The sequence below is a fragment of the Salvelinus fontinalis genome, chromosome 3 (genome assembly GCF_029448725.1).
Source record: "Salvelinus fontinalis isolate EN_2023a chromosome 3, ASM2944872v1, whole genome shotgun sequence".
NCBI lineage: Eukaryota > Metazoa > Chordata > Actinopteri > Salmoniformes > Salmonidae > Salvelinus > Salvelinus fontinalis.
Genome location: NC_074667.1, coordinates 7,356,820 through 7,370,203, shown reverse-complemented (window position 1 = coordinate 7,370,203; position 13,384 = coordinate 7,356,820). Strand labels below are relative to the sequence as shown.

Genomic DNA, 13,384 nt, shown 5'->3' with positions numbered 1-13,384 from the left:
TAAAGCAGTTCTGCGTGGAAGAGTGGGCCAAAATGCTCCACAGCGACGTGAGAGACTGATCAACAACTACAGGAAGCGTTTGGTTGGAGTCATTGCAGCTGAAGGTGGCACAACCAGTTATTGAGTGTAAGTGGGCAAGTACTTTTTCACACAGGGGAATTGGGTGTTGCATAACTTTGTCTATGAAATAAATTAAATAAGTATGTAATTGTTGTGTTATTTGTTCACTCGGGTTCCATTTATCTAATATTAGGTTTTGGTCGAAGATCTGATAACATTCAGTATCAAAAATATGCAAAAGTAGAGAACATTTTTCCCAGCACTGTAAGTGTTGATATGACAGCAGTCAAAAATAGTCCTTTATTGTCTGTTATTGGACACATTGTTCATGGCCTCGCTTGTGCTTGTCTTACAGTACGGTGTGCTTCTTCACGCAATGGCATCAGTTGGATCTCATTTAGCTGTTATCCCTTGTTTGAGACAAATCTTTCGTCACATTCACTTGCTTGCCACACGTCCCACAAACATGTCGCTTGCAGGTGACACAGGGGCGTTCCGAGTGCATCGGCCCACCACAATAGAATGGCCCGCCCTGTTCGCCATTCACAATTGGTGATTATACAATAATGCATCGTTCGCTTCCCCTCGCTCATCAACTCACACATTGTCTCCCACCATACTATATTTCTGTTATATGTGTGAAATTAGTTTTGCTATTGTTTAGGTTCAGTGATTATCAACTGGGCAGGACACCTTCAACTTTTGGGGGTAGGAGGGGCAGCGGGGGAAAACCATGCAAAAAATGACATATCCTCCTAAAACTGGTCATAACACCGGTTTTGTTTGTGATATTAAGATTCTAACAACGATGGTGTGTTATATAGGCTTATTTAGGAAAACCCAAGGATGGGGGGGGGGGGGGGGGGGGGCATGTAAATTAGTTTTGCGTCCACTAAACGCTCTGTGCACTTATAGTGTTAAAGCTGAGGAGAGAGGAACAACAGAAAATGATTAGGCCATATCATAATCTTCTTTGACATGGTTTTGTGAAAGCGCCTCCGGGTTTAGGAGTCCTTGTTGATCTGAAAAACAATTACACCTAGGAGTGGCACACTTTCCTGACATCACCTTTCTGTTGAACAAGGATGGGGACATACTTTACACATGTCCAAACAAGTCAAGGCAAAGGCAATCCATAGACAGCAGGAGGGGTCGCCAGAAAAGCAAAAGGTAGGGAGCGGCGTCTGTGTGCACTGACATTATCTGGTTTAGCCTACCCTCTGGCCATCACAACTGATTTAGGATTAACCATTCCTTCCTAAGTTATAATTGATAAATTCAACTTGGTCAGTTGGTTAAAGCTAGAATCCTTAGTTGCTACCTCCATTTTTGTACTTAACAATTAATTATTTGCACCCATTGATTCTTGAAGAATATGACTTATAAATGCCGCATGAGTCATTTCAACTGTTGTACCCCATCAGAACCCAGAATAGAAGTTTTTTTTTACCCCAATGTTCATAAACAAAGTAAATGTAAACCAACACTGTATAGCTTCAAAACATGGTTAAAAATATAATGTTGATATCATGGATGGTCAGTTGTTGCATCCATAGATCTGTCTATGAATTTGAGAGTGGATACATTTCTCTAGGCCCGTTCCTCAGCTTTTACAAAAACAGAGGAGGGGTGAGGGCTTTGTTATTGTTTCAACTATGGATTCTAGCTTTAAGGGCTTAAAAGAACAATATGTGCAGGCTGGCCCAAAAGCATTACAAGGATTGTGGTCAGACAAGCATGGCTTACACAACCACAACACTGGAGAGAGCAAATTATTTGCTACAACAAGGAGTGTCAGACAGTTATATTAGAGCTGTATGATTGGTCCCTCAATAACCAGCACTTTGGGACATAGGCTGATGTAAAAAGGGCTTTATAAATACATTTGATTGATAAACTTGATACTGTAGTGTATGTACTGGTAGAAATGGTAGAAATTGGCCTATTCATGGGGGTAGATGCGTGTAATTGAATTTTAAATACTGCACACAGAGCAAGTGAACAACTTGATAGCCAGGGGGAAAGAAGACTAAGGCTGCGTTTAGACAGGCAGCCAATTCTGATATATTTTCCACTAATTGGTATTTTGACCAATCACATTAGATGTTTTCACATCAGATCTTGTTTAGAGCTGATCTGATTGATCAACAGACCAATTAGTGAGAAAAAAAGTGGGCTACAGCCTAAAATGTCTGTTTTTTCGTCCCTGGGGCTGTCTGCTTAGACCTGACAAGACACCCTGAAAGTCTGAAGGTGGTTTACGGAGGTCAGGGAGTAAAATGGATCAATTATACTGTCTGTCTGCATCCTTTGAAGCCTAATACGTTCATAAGGGCTCAAATCCACATTTCAGTTCAGTTCAATTCACAGAGCTAATGTGAGCGGACACCCTATAGCAGGGATCTCCTACTCCAACCCAATTGGCCATGCGTGGTTAATTAAGACAGTCTTAATTAAGACCGTCATAACGATAAATGACAGTATGTGAAAAATCACATAAGATCATGGGAACACTTTAAATGTGTGGTGTAATGAGTGTTGCAATGAGTTAACAGTCTGTGTGGCACAAAGTGTGCATGAATTATGTCTGTCTGTTACTGTTTTCGCCTAGAGGACACAACATCTTATTCCATTTCTCCATCAGCTGTGTGGGCTTGAAAATAACTGCTAAGTACTTAGCCACTGGGCACAGATATCAATTCGACATATATTCCACGTTGGTTCAACATCATTTAATTGAAATGACGTGGAAACAACGTTGATTCAACCAGTGTGTGCCCATTGGGTAGTAGTTCAGTAGCCATCTGTCAGTACGCTGTGTCACTCATGAACAAGCGGAAAGTGTAGGGACGTGACAGGGACCTCCATCACACCTGTGTGAAGGCCACCGAAATGAAATTAAAGCGTGTTGACAAACAGCTAACATCAACCCACTCTGACCTTAAAAATGATCACATGATAGAGAGAGAGACAGGGAGGGAGGGATAGCAATTACATTAAAGATACTCTAAGCCGTTCAAATTCAACTGGCTTTCAAAGCCAGTTCCATTGCATCTTTTCATTGTTCCCCTCTAATCAGGGACTGATTTCGACCTTGGACACCAGGTGTGTGCAATTCATTATCAGGTAAAACAGAAAACCAGCAGGCTCCTGATCTTCTAGGGTAAGAGTTGAATAACCCTGCTCTAAGCTATGCTTGGGTAACTTTCAGCAATACTGCAAAACCTGTAAGCATCAAAACCAAAGGGGGAATTACAGGTCCAAAATTAAACACGTATTTTTTAATGGGGAAAAGCTATGATTATGAGGGTGGGGATGGGGAATGTGCTCCTCTCCAGTCTTGTTCATCTGAAAAGCTATTCATGTTTTTTGAATGGAACATCATACAGCGGTTTTCATTAGAAAGTACATATTGTTCTGAATGGACCAGGTGGCTCCTTTGCAAAAGCTCATGTTCTTTCATTACATTTTTTGTTATTTCTCATTGAGGTCCACAAGTACTAATTTGAGGCTATTAGCGATTTGATTCTCCTAAGTAAAAGAGTTCTGCATTGAGGATTGCCAACATTGAACTACCACAGAGAAAGCTGTTTGTTATTTGTATTTGTATTCATTATGGTGACTTATGCTGCCTTGGCAGCAGCTACTCTTTCTAGGGTCTGGATTTTTTTTTTTTTTTAACATTACAGTACATTCATTACAGAATTCACAACACACTAAGTGTGTGCCCTCAGGCACATACTCCACTACCACATATCTACAATGCAAAATCCATGTGTACGTGTATGTATAGTGCATATGTTATCATGTGTGTATGCATGTGTCTGTGCCTATGTTTGCGTTACTTCACAGTCCCTGCTGTTCCATAAGGTGTATTTTTACTTGCTTTTTAAATCTGATTATACTGGTTGCATCAGTTACCTGATGTGGAGTAGAGTTCCATGTAGTCATGGCTCCATGTAGTACTGTGCGCCTCCTATACAGTGGCTTGCGAAAGTATTCACCGCCCTTGGCATTTCTCCTATTTTGTTGCCTTACAACCTGGAATAAAAATATTTTGGGGGGGAGTTTGTATCATTTGATTTACACAACATGCCTACCACTTTGAAGATGCAAAATATATTTTATTGTGAGAAACAAGAAATAAGACAAAAAAACTGAAAACTTGAGCGTGCATAACTATTCAACCCCCCCCCCCCCCCCCCCCCCCCCCCCAAAGTCAATAATTTGTAGAGCCACCTTTTGCAGAAATTACAGCTGCAAGTCTCTTGGGGTATGTCTCTATAAGCTTGACACATCTAGCCACTGGGAATTTTGCCCATTCTTCAATGCAAAACTGCTCCAGCTCCTTCAAGTTGGATGGTTCCGCTGGTGTAGAGCAATCTTTAGGTCATACCACAGATTCTCAATTGGATTGAGGTCTGGGCTTTGACTAGGCCATTCCAAGACATTTAACTGTTTCCCATTAAACCACTCGAGTGTTGCTTTAGCGGTATGCTTAGGGTCATTGTCCTGCTGGAAGGTGAACCTCTGTCCGAGTCTTAAATCTCTGGAAGACTGAAACAGGTTTCCCTCAAGAATTTCCATGTATTTAGCACCATCCATCATTCCTTCAATTCTGACCAGTTTCCCAGTCCCTGCCAATGAAAAACATCCCCACAGCATAATGGTGCCACCACCATGCTTCACTGGGGGATGATGTTCTCGGGGTGATGAGAGGTGTTGGGTTTGCGCCAGACATAGCGTATTCACTGATGGCCTAAAAGCTCAATTTTAGTCTCATCATACCAGAGTACCTTCTTCCATATGTTTGGGGAGTCTCCCACATGCCTTTTGGCAAACGTGTTTGTTTATTTTTTTCTTTAAGCAATGGATTTTTTTCTGGCCAATCTTCTGTAAAGCCCAGCTCTGTGGAGTGTACGACTTCAAGTGGTCCTATGGACAAATACTCCGATCTCAGCTGTGGAACTTTGCAGCTCCTTCAGGGTTATCTTTGGTCTCTTTGTTGCCTCTGATCAATGCCCCTCCTTGCCTGGTCCATGAGTTTTGGTGGGCGGCCCTCTCTTGGCAGGTTTGTTGTTGTGCCATATTCTTTCCATTTTTATATAATGGATTTAATGGTGCTCCGTGGGATGTTCAAAGGTTCTGATATTTTTTTATAACACAACCCTGATCTGTACTTCTCCACAACTTTGTCCATGACCTGTTTGGAGAGGCAGAACAGTGCTTTATTGTGGACAGACTTCTCCTCATCTTAGCTAATGTTGTATCAATATGTTGTGACCGTGACAGTTTACAATCCAGGGTTACTCCAAGCAGTTTAGTCACCTCAACTTGCTCAATTTCCACATTATTCATTATGAGATGTAGTTGAGGTTTAGGGTTTAGTGAATGTTTTGTCCTAAATACAATGCTTTTAGTTTTGGAAATATTTAGGACTAACTTATTCTTTGCTACCCATTCCGAAACTAACTGCAGCTCTTTGTTAAGTATTGCAGTCATTTCAGTCACTGTAGTAGCTAACGTGTATAGTGTTGAGTCATCCGCATACATAGACACACTGGCCTTACTCAAAGTCGGTGGCATGTCGTTAGTAAAGATTGAAAAAAGCAAGGGGCCTAAACAGCTTCATCCACATTATAGAAGGGGGTGTAAAGCCATAGAACATACGTTTTTCGAGCAGTAGACTATGATCGATAATGTCAAAAGCTGCACTGAAGTTTAACAAGACAGCCCCTGCAATCATTTCATCATCAATTTCTCTCAGCCAATCATCAGTCACTTGTGTAAGTGCGTGCTTGTTGAGTGTCCTTCCCTATATGAGTGCTGAAAGTCTGTTGTCAATTTGCTTACTGTGAAATAACATTGTATCTGGTCAAACACTATTTTCCCCAGAGGTTTACTAAGGGTTGGTAACAGGCTGATTGGTCGGCTATTTGAGCCAGTAAAGTTTTTTTTACTATTGTTATGTGTCACACGCAGTCACAAACACAATAACACTTTCTCAAAGTTTAAACAATCGTGTTATTCTGAGGTTATGACGATAGAATATACGTATATCAGAACAGGGATTGAAAAATAAGGGATGGAGTGTATTGTGTTTGAATGTTTCATTTTCCTTAAACAGCTAGGAAGGCATAATAATGTGAACATACAGTACATAGAACTATGAAGGTGTGTTAGTAAGTGATTAATTAGCCTACCCACACAGATATACCATAACCACAGTGTGGCAAAGGCTATACAGTAATGGGTAATGAAAATGATAACTAAGCATGACTTGAAGCATTCCGTCAGATATAATCATATGTAACAGTATAACTGTACGTCCGTCCCCTCGCTAGCCATTTCACATCCGTTACACATACAACATGCTATTGAACATATAAAAGAGTTTGATTTCCCAAAAGACTGATAGATTGAATTCAGAGGTGAAAAGTACATCAGTATCAGTAACCGTCAGGGGCAAGTAATAAGAACAACATCAGTTTGTGGTTGCTTTCTATTTTACATGCTAATCATATCATTGCAAATGTCTTATACTAGAGGACATGTCTGTGAAAGCAACTCCAGAGGGGGATGGCGAAGACACCACCTGTGCTGGAAAGGTTGAGTTTACACTCAACATCTGGGAAACACCTAGCTCGTGATTCACACTTTGCACCTGTTGACAAAATAGACTTGAGTTTGACGGGAGAAGACGTCTAGTGGCTCGTATACCCAACACTGGCCTACGGCAGAAGCCAAACATGAAACCGGTTTTCTGTGTAATTCAGTTAATATCAATGGCATATCAACCTTTTTAATAAATGGCACATCAATATTTTTAATAAATGGCATGTCAATCTTTCCGCATGCTATCTGTGCTAAATTAACTCAATATTAGGAAGGTGTTCCTAATGTTTGGTATACTCAGTGTATATTAATGTGTTTCTGTGTATTGTTTTGGCCATTCCACACATACCTGTATTTGTGCAATAATGGGCAACCAACTATAACTTTGATGTGAAGTTTAGAGAACCTTTTGAAGGTAATTGTTATTGTATTCCTGAAGTCTCTCTCCTGAATGCCCTCTTGATTCAAGTGACATCTCTATAACAATTTGTAACTTCATATTTGAATCTTTAACATAGTAAACATCAGGGTAACCATTTCATAAATTCCTCTTTATCAACGCCCCATGCCATGTCACCGACTACTTTTATGGCATGATGATCAATGTATTTACAACATTTTCTAAATGGAAAACGTAAATTTGTTCACTAACTATGAGGAAATAACGGTACCTATTTTTATTAGACCGAAGGACGTCAGATTTGGATTAGCCTCCACATTTGGGAGACTTCTATGCCTGTTACCATTACCCTTGAACCTAATTTATTTGCCCAAAAACATTTGAAAAATAAACATAATATTGATGAAATGTATAATTTGTATTTAAAAAATATTTATGATGCTTCCATCTCTCCAAAATATAGCCTACCAACATGAGCATGTCATGTGAGCTAGCCAACTGTTCTACTAAGTTTAGGTAGAGGAGAATATTTTACTGTATCCTACATTTTTCGGTGACTACAGAGGGGAAAGTAGACTTTCTGCTGCGGGTTCCGGTCTTCTGTCATCTCTTAAAACGTAAGCTACTATCTTATCATGTTCATAACTTGCTTATCTGAGGTTTATCATGCCGTGACAGTTGTCAGGTTGTACAGGAAAGTGAAAACAATTATGGAGGCAGAATGCCAGCTAACTCTCACGCGCACCACACCTTAGTTCCCTTTTTTAATGAGCTGACTAAGGACACACCTGTAGGATGCCTAATGAATATCTATTCACTTACATAATTATCTCAATGCGACATCCAGCCGCTCCCACCTCCAAGGGGGTATATATTCTGCTATCAGGCTTGAACTGGTTCACCTCCAACTCTTCGAAGTACCACTCCGGGTTTTGTCAGCTTTACATACCCATCATCACAACGTCGCCATGAGTGCTTTATCACTTCGCAGTTATGGAGGCAGCCGAGGCTCATCCTCCATGTCTCTCGGAGGAGGGTACCAGAGTCGCATCGCATCACGAGCACCAAGCGTCTATGGAGGGGCAGGGGGACAGAGTGTCCGCGTATCTTACGCTTCAGGCACCAGGAGCGGTTTTGATCTGTCCAGTGCGCTTGGAGGTGACAATGGCAGTTATGGTAGTAATGCAGTGTCGGTCAACGAGAAGGCCACCATGCAGAACCTCAACGACCGTTTGGCCACCTACCTGGAGAAGGTGCGCTCCTTGGAGACAGCGAATACTCATCTCGAGCGTCAAATCCGCGAGTGGTACGAGAAGAAGACACCGGTCATTAGAGATTACAGTAAATACGAAGCTACTCTGGTCGACCTGCGCAGAAAGGTGAGTATTTTTGGGGCATCATAAATACAGTATATTGCTATATTGAGCGAGATTGATATTATTACATTTTCTGTCATCAACCTCACTCCTATTTACTATTGAGTTTAGATGAAGTTTTCTATGATGAGAAAAAATTATAATAAAATGTATAATTTACAAAAGTAAAATGTCTAAACATTTCTACTCAGGCAGGAAACAACATATATTCACATATACAATTCAGTTATGGCTTACAAGACACAAGTCATACCCTGAAGTTCATTGACTGACTGGATCTATGAAGCTGTCAGGCTGCAATATAAGTGTGCCCTCGGGATGTGAATTTGTAAACCCTTGACTTTAATAGAGTGATCATACCAAGTTTACAGTAGTGATGGATTATAGGATTTACATGTCATGAGTGTTGTTTAGTTTGTTTGTCTCTATTGAAAGAAAGCAATTACCAAAAAAAAGGGCTTGGCATGTGAAACCACTTCCGTTCAACTTATCACCCTGTCAACATTTACATTCACACTCATGCCGCCTTGTTTGTCTCTATTGAAAGAAAGCCGTTCAACTTATCACCCTGTCAACATTTACATTCACACTCCTGCCGCCTACCAGACTTCTTTCAAAGGGGAGAGCCGTGAGCGTGATGATGACGCGGATTGAATCATGCCACTGTTCAATAGCATTTTGCATTATTTCATCTGATGTGATCCAAGTCATGCTTATCATTTTAATTTCCCATACATAACTGTGTGGCCGTTGTCATAGATAGGCTACAGTATATATGCGTGCGTAGGAGGCTAATCAATAAGTTACTAACACCCTATTATAGCTCTGATAGGCTTCTCCTTATCACGCAAGCAAATTATGTAATCATTGTGATAAGCCTGACCGGGTGTAATTGTCTTCTTTTTTTATGTACCATGTACCAACCAGTTTTTTTGTCCTGTTCTCAGATCAGTGCTGCCACTCTGAGCAACGCCAGTATCCTCCTGCAGATAGACAATGCCAAACTGGCAGCAGAGGACTTCAAAGTCAAGTGAGTACAAAGGGTCTATAAGATGGAAGCAGCAAACAACTGTTGAATTCACCTTAGAATAATACTTTAAGTCAGGATTGGAATGGGAACTAGACGTCATATGTAGACTTTAGTCATGTAACTTTCCTACCATTATTACAGTATGAAGCCACACCTACTATAACATTACTCAAGGTCAATGTGCTTAAATCTCACATTACTGTACAGCTTAGATACATCATCAGCGGTCAACTGCACATAAAACTGGTCTGACTGGTTTTGTGCCATTTGGTATGTTTACTGTTGGCGGCAACTGTTAATAATGCTGGTTAACTCCATTTCCCTCTGGAAAGGTTTGAGAATGAAATGGTTATGCGTCAGTCGGTGGAGGCAGACATTGCTGGACTGAGGAAGGTTCTGGATGAGTTGACCATGTCCCGGTCAGACCTGGAAATGCAGATCGAGGGGCTGAAGGAGGAGCTCATCTATCTCAAGAAGAACCATGAGGAGGTGGGTGTTCTTCAGGGCACTGTAGGGGCCTTGGAAGCCCCTACGAAGCCCCTCTTTTATCATACCATATCCCCAAGAGTCATGGCACAACCCTGTCAATAGCAAGACCTCCCCACAGTTCAAAGTTCTTATACATTTTACCTAGATGAAAACAATGTGGTTGTGAGAGTCGAATGGAGTTGTCAGAGGCATAATTCATTCTCATCGCATGCCAAGCAGTGTTGTCTTTGGCTGTGTCAATGACAATGCAAACAACAGATCAAACAGACCTTATTTGGAGTGTCTGCGCTATCTCTGTTCGGGTAGCTTTAAAGCTGTCAGCAAATTTGTCGCAAGCCCTGCAGCAGTATGGCATAGATGCTAAAACCACACTTGTGCTCACAAGTATTATTTCATGTTGGATTACCTTGAGTGTTTTCACAGTTATCATATACTTACTTTAGGATGGTTGTACAGGATGTCAGAGAAGCTGACGGAAATACACCATGAACACTGTAACTAGGTTATGAAAGATGGGGACAGTTTGTGACACCCAAGTACCTAATTGATTTCTCATGTGGTTGAACCTGAGACACCACCTGTCTGTGACCCAATTTGACTCCTCCCCCCTATGTAATTGTGCTAGACAATTTCCCTGTCTGGGACAGTCAAGTTGTATCTTATCTTACCCGGTGACAGCCTACCCAGTGGCAACCTCCATTGGCCTCTCATCTGGTGTTGACCCTAGTTGACCTCTGTCATCACTCTGTGCCCCTTATAGGAGATTGCTGCCATGCGGGCTCAGATGAACGTCAGCTCAGTGAACGTGGAGGTGGACGCAGCACCCCAGCAGGACATGGCCAGGATGATGGAGGAGATCCGTACTCAGTACGAGGGCATCGCCGAGAAGAATCGCCGCGACATGGAGACCTGGTACAAGGGCAAGGTGAGGAGAAGAAGAGCCCAACCTTGACTAGGGAGAACCTCTTGATCCATCTATTCTGTTTTACATCATATGAAAATGGTTTAGTACATCTTAAAAGGAACACTATGTCCTATGAGGGCAATATTTAAAGTGCTTATAAACAACCAATTACTGTGATCACATACATTGATCATGTCAATATAGAGATAACAGACCATGGAGAATGACTTTTGTGCTTATTACCAGTACAAGTGGAGTTACACAACCCTTACCGTGTTCCTTCTGTACGTCCCAGTTTGATGAGCTGAACAAGGTGGTGACCAGCAGCACAGAGACCCTCCAAACGTCCCGCAGTGAGATCAACGAGCTCAAGAGGACCTTTCAGGCCCTGCAGATCGAGCTGCAGTCCCAACTCAGCCTGGTGAGGAAACAAATGCCCCCTCAACCCCCCCTAACGTCACAACCCTCTCTGCCTCCCAGTTGATGCTAGGCGTATGAGTTTGAGTTAGAGCTAGACTAGGTGTAATTGCTGTAGAAGATTACTCGGAATTGGGAAATACATGACATTTACAAGATTCCACCTTCAGTTGAACAGTACAATTACAACTGACACCTCACAGTAAAACCATTATCATTTAGACCTCACAAGTACATTCCTACCCTACGGGTTACATATGAGTCCTCAGGTTTACCTTTTAGAAACTGAAGATTATGGATTAGTTACAGAGAGAGAAGAGAGAAGCAATCAGTCAACTCAGAGCTTGGTAATTATCACAAACTATAATAATAATACATTTCATTTTTGACAAGCTCTTTGATTGATGGATATATGAAGTGAAGTTGAGGATAACAGTTTTTGTTATACCACTGCTGTGATCCTCAAAACTGAATTCTAAAAACACGTGCTCACCAGGAACTTCCCCTCAATCATTCACTGATGTCAGTGTGGGTAGCCTAAATCAACACCACTTGTTGAATCGTCTGAAGTCTTTAACCCTTCCTCTTCCTCCCTCTCTCCCTATAGAAATCAGCCTTGGAGGGCCAGCTGAATGAGACCGAGTCCCGCTACAGCATGCAGCTGAACCAGCTCCAGGGCATGGTCAACAGCCTGGAGCAGGAGTTGGGTCGCATGAAGACGGACATCGAGAGGCAGGCCGGCGAGTACCGCATGCTCCTGGACATCAAGACCCGGCTGGAGATGGAGATCGCAGAGTACAGGAGGCTGCTGGACGGAGAGGATGTCGGGTAAGGAGAGAGGAGAAGGCTGCAGATCCCTAAGTTACATACCCAATGGGATTTACATGGGCTTCACATCCACAATGTAAATTATAAATGTGCATTTACATACCCAATTACAAATCAACCCCTCCCCTACCCCTTTGACACACCACCTGCTGTAGGAACTTTGAATCTAAAATGATTGGATACATGCAAGAACTATTGTGTGAATATTACTAGAGGGCAAGATGGAGCAATCATTACGCTAATGACCTACAGCAGCCTATCTGATCATTACAGATCTACAAGAAGTGCACAGGGGAAGGGGCCAGGGGTCAATTTGGAACTGGGCAATAGAGACCGTGTTACAGAGTAGAGAGATGAATGTAGAGTTGTTCAATAGGAAGGTACTTAACACTTAAACTATCTTCTGCCCTCCAGGAGAGCTGTCATCACCAAGAAGGTTGAGATTGTTGAGGTCAAGAAACGTAAGTGGAGCGAGACCATTTTCTATCATATCAAATTCCATATTGAGTGAACCCAGCGGTAGTAATTGTGAAACACTCTAGAACACAAAGGATTTGGTTGATTTGAATGTGTTAAGGTGCTATGTGTTCTCATGGCTCTGTGCTTCTCCTCTTTAGCTATGCCCAACACTAAGTGTACTAATGGTTATTTGTCCCTACTTTGTAGCTGAGCCAGTGGTGACAAAGAGAGTGAGGACGGTGATTGAGGAGATGGTTGATGGAAAGGTGGTCTCCCGTACAGAGGATGTGGAGATGGAGGTCCCGAAAAAATAGATCCCTTGCCCACCCAAACCCACCTGTCATTAAAAGCCTAGTTCCCGCCTACAGCTAAAAGGAACACCAGGAATGTTAACATGTTTTAATCTCCTCTGGATGGCATCGCTTTGGCTGTATGCTCGGTGAATGTACAGCACTGTGCAATCTTTGATAAATTGACCATATTTGATATTTAAATTGACAAAACAAACATGCATTTGAATATCGTTGTTGATCAAATGATAATGTATGACGTTTGGTTGAATTGTCCCTAAAGACATAATAAAAGATGTTTCAGTATCTACCGTATTTGATCATTGTCTATTCGTTTTGAGCATGATCGCTCAAATCATTTTTTCCTCGCAGTCCACTGTCTTATCATTGGAAAATAACATTGTTCAGAACATTTAAAGAGATGATCTTATATCAGTATATGTTATACTATAGGTCTGGGGTGGCAAAATCATTCCATGGAGGGCCTAGTGTCTGCGGGTTTTTGTTTTTTCCCTT

The 13,384-nt window shown here is 41.7% G+C and overlaps 1 protein-coding gene across 1 annotated transcript; it reads left to right on the top strand.

The window, feature by feature from the left end:
- The first annotated feature begins 7,943 nt into the window (after positions 1-7,943).
- Positions 7,944-13,176, top strand: LOC129837522 (keratin, type I cytoskeletal 13-like). Its single transcript, XM_055903771.1, has 8 exons — positions 7,944-8,454; positions 9,399-9,481; positions 9,814-9,970; positions 10,731-10,895; positions 11,170-11,295; positions 11,899-12,119; positions 12,534-12,580; positions 12,786-13,176. Exons 1-8 carry the CDS (start codon positions 8,044-8,046, stop codon positions 12,890-12,892), a joined length of 1,317 nt encoding a protein of 438 aa, XP_055759746.1. The 5' UTR covers positions 7,944-8,043; the 3' UTR covers positions 12,893-13,176.
- Positions 13,177-13,384: the final 208 nt, after the last annotated feature.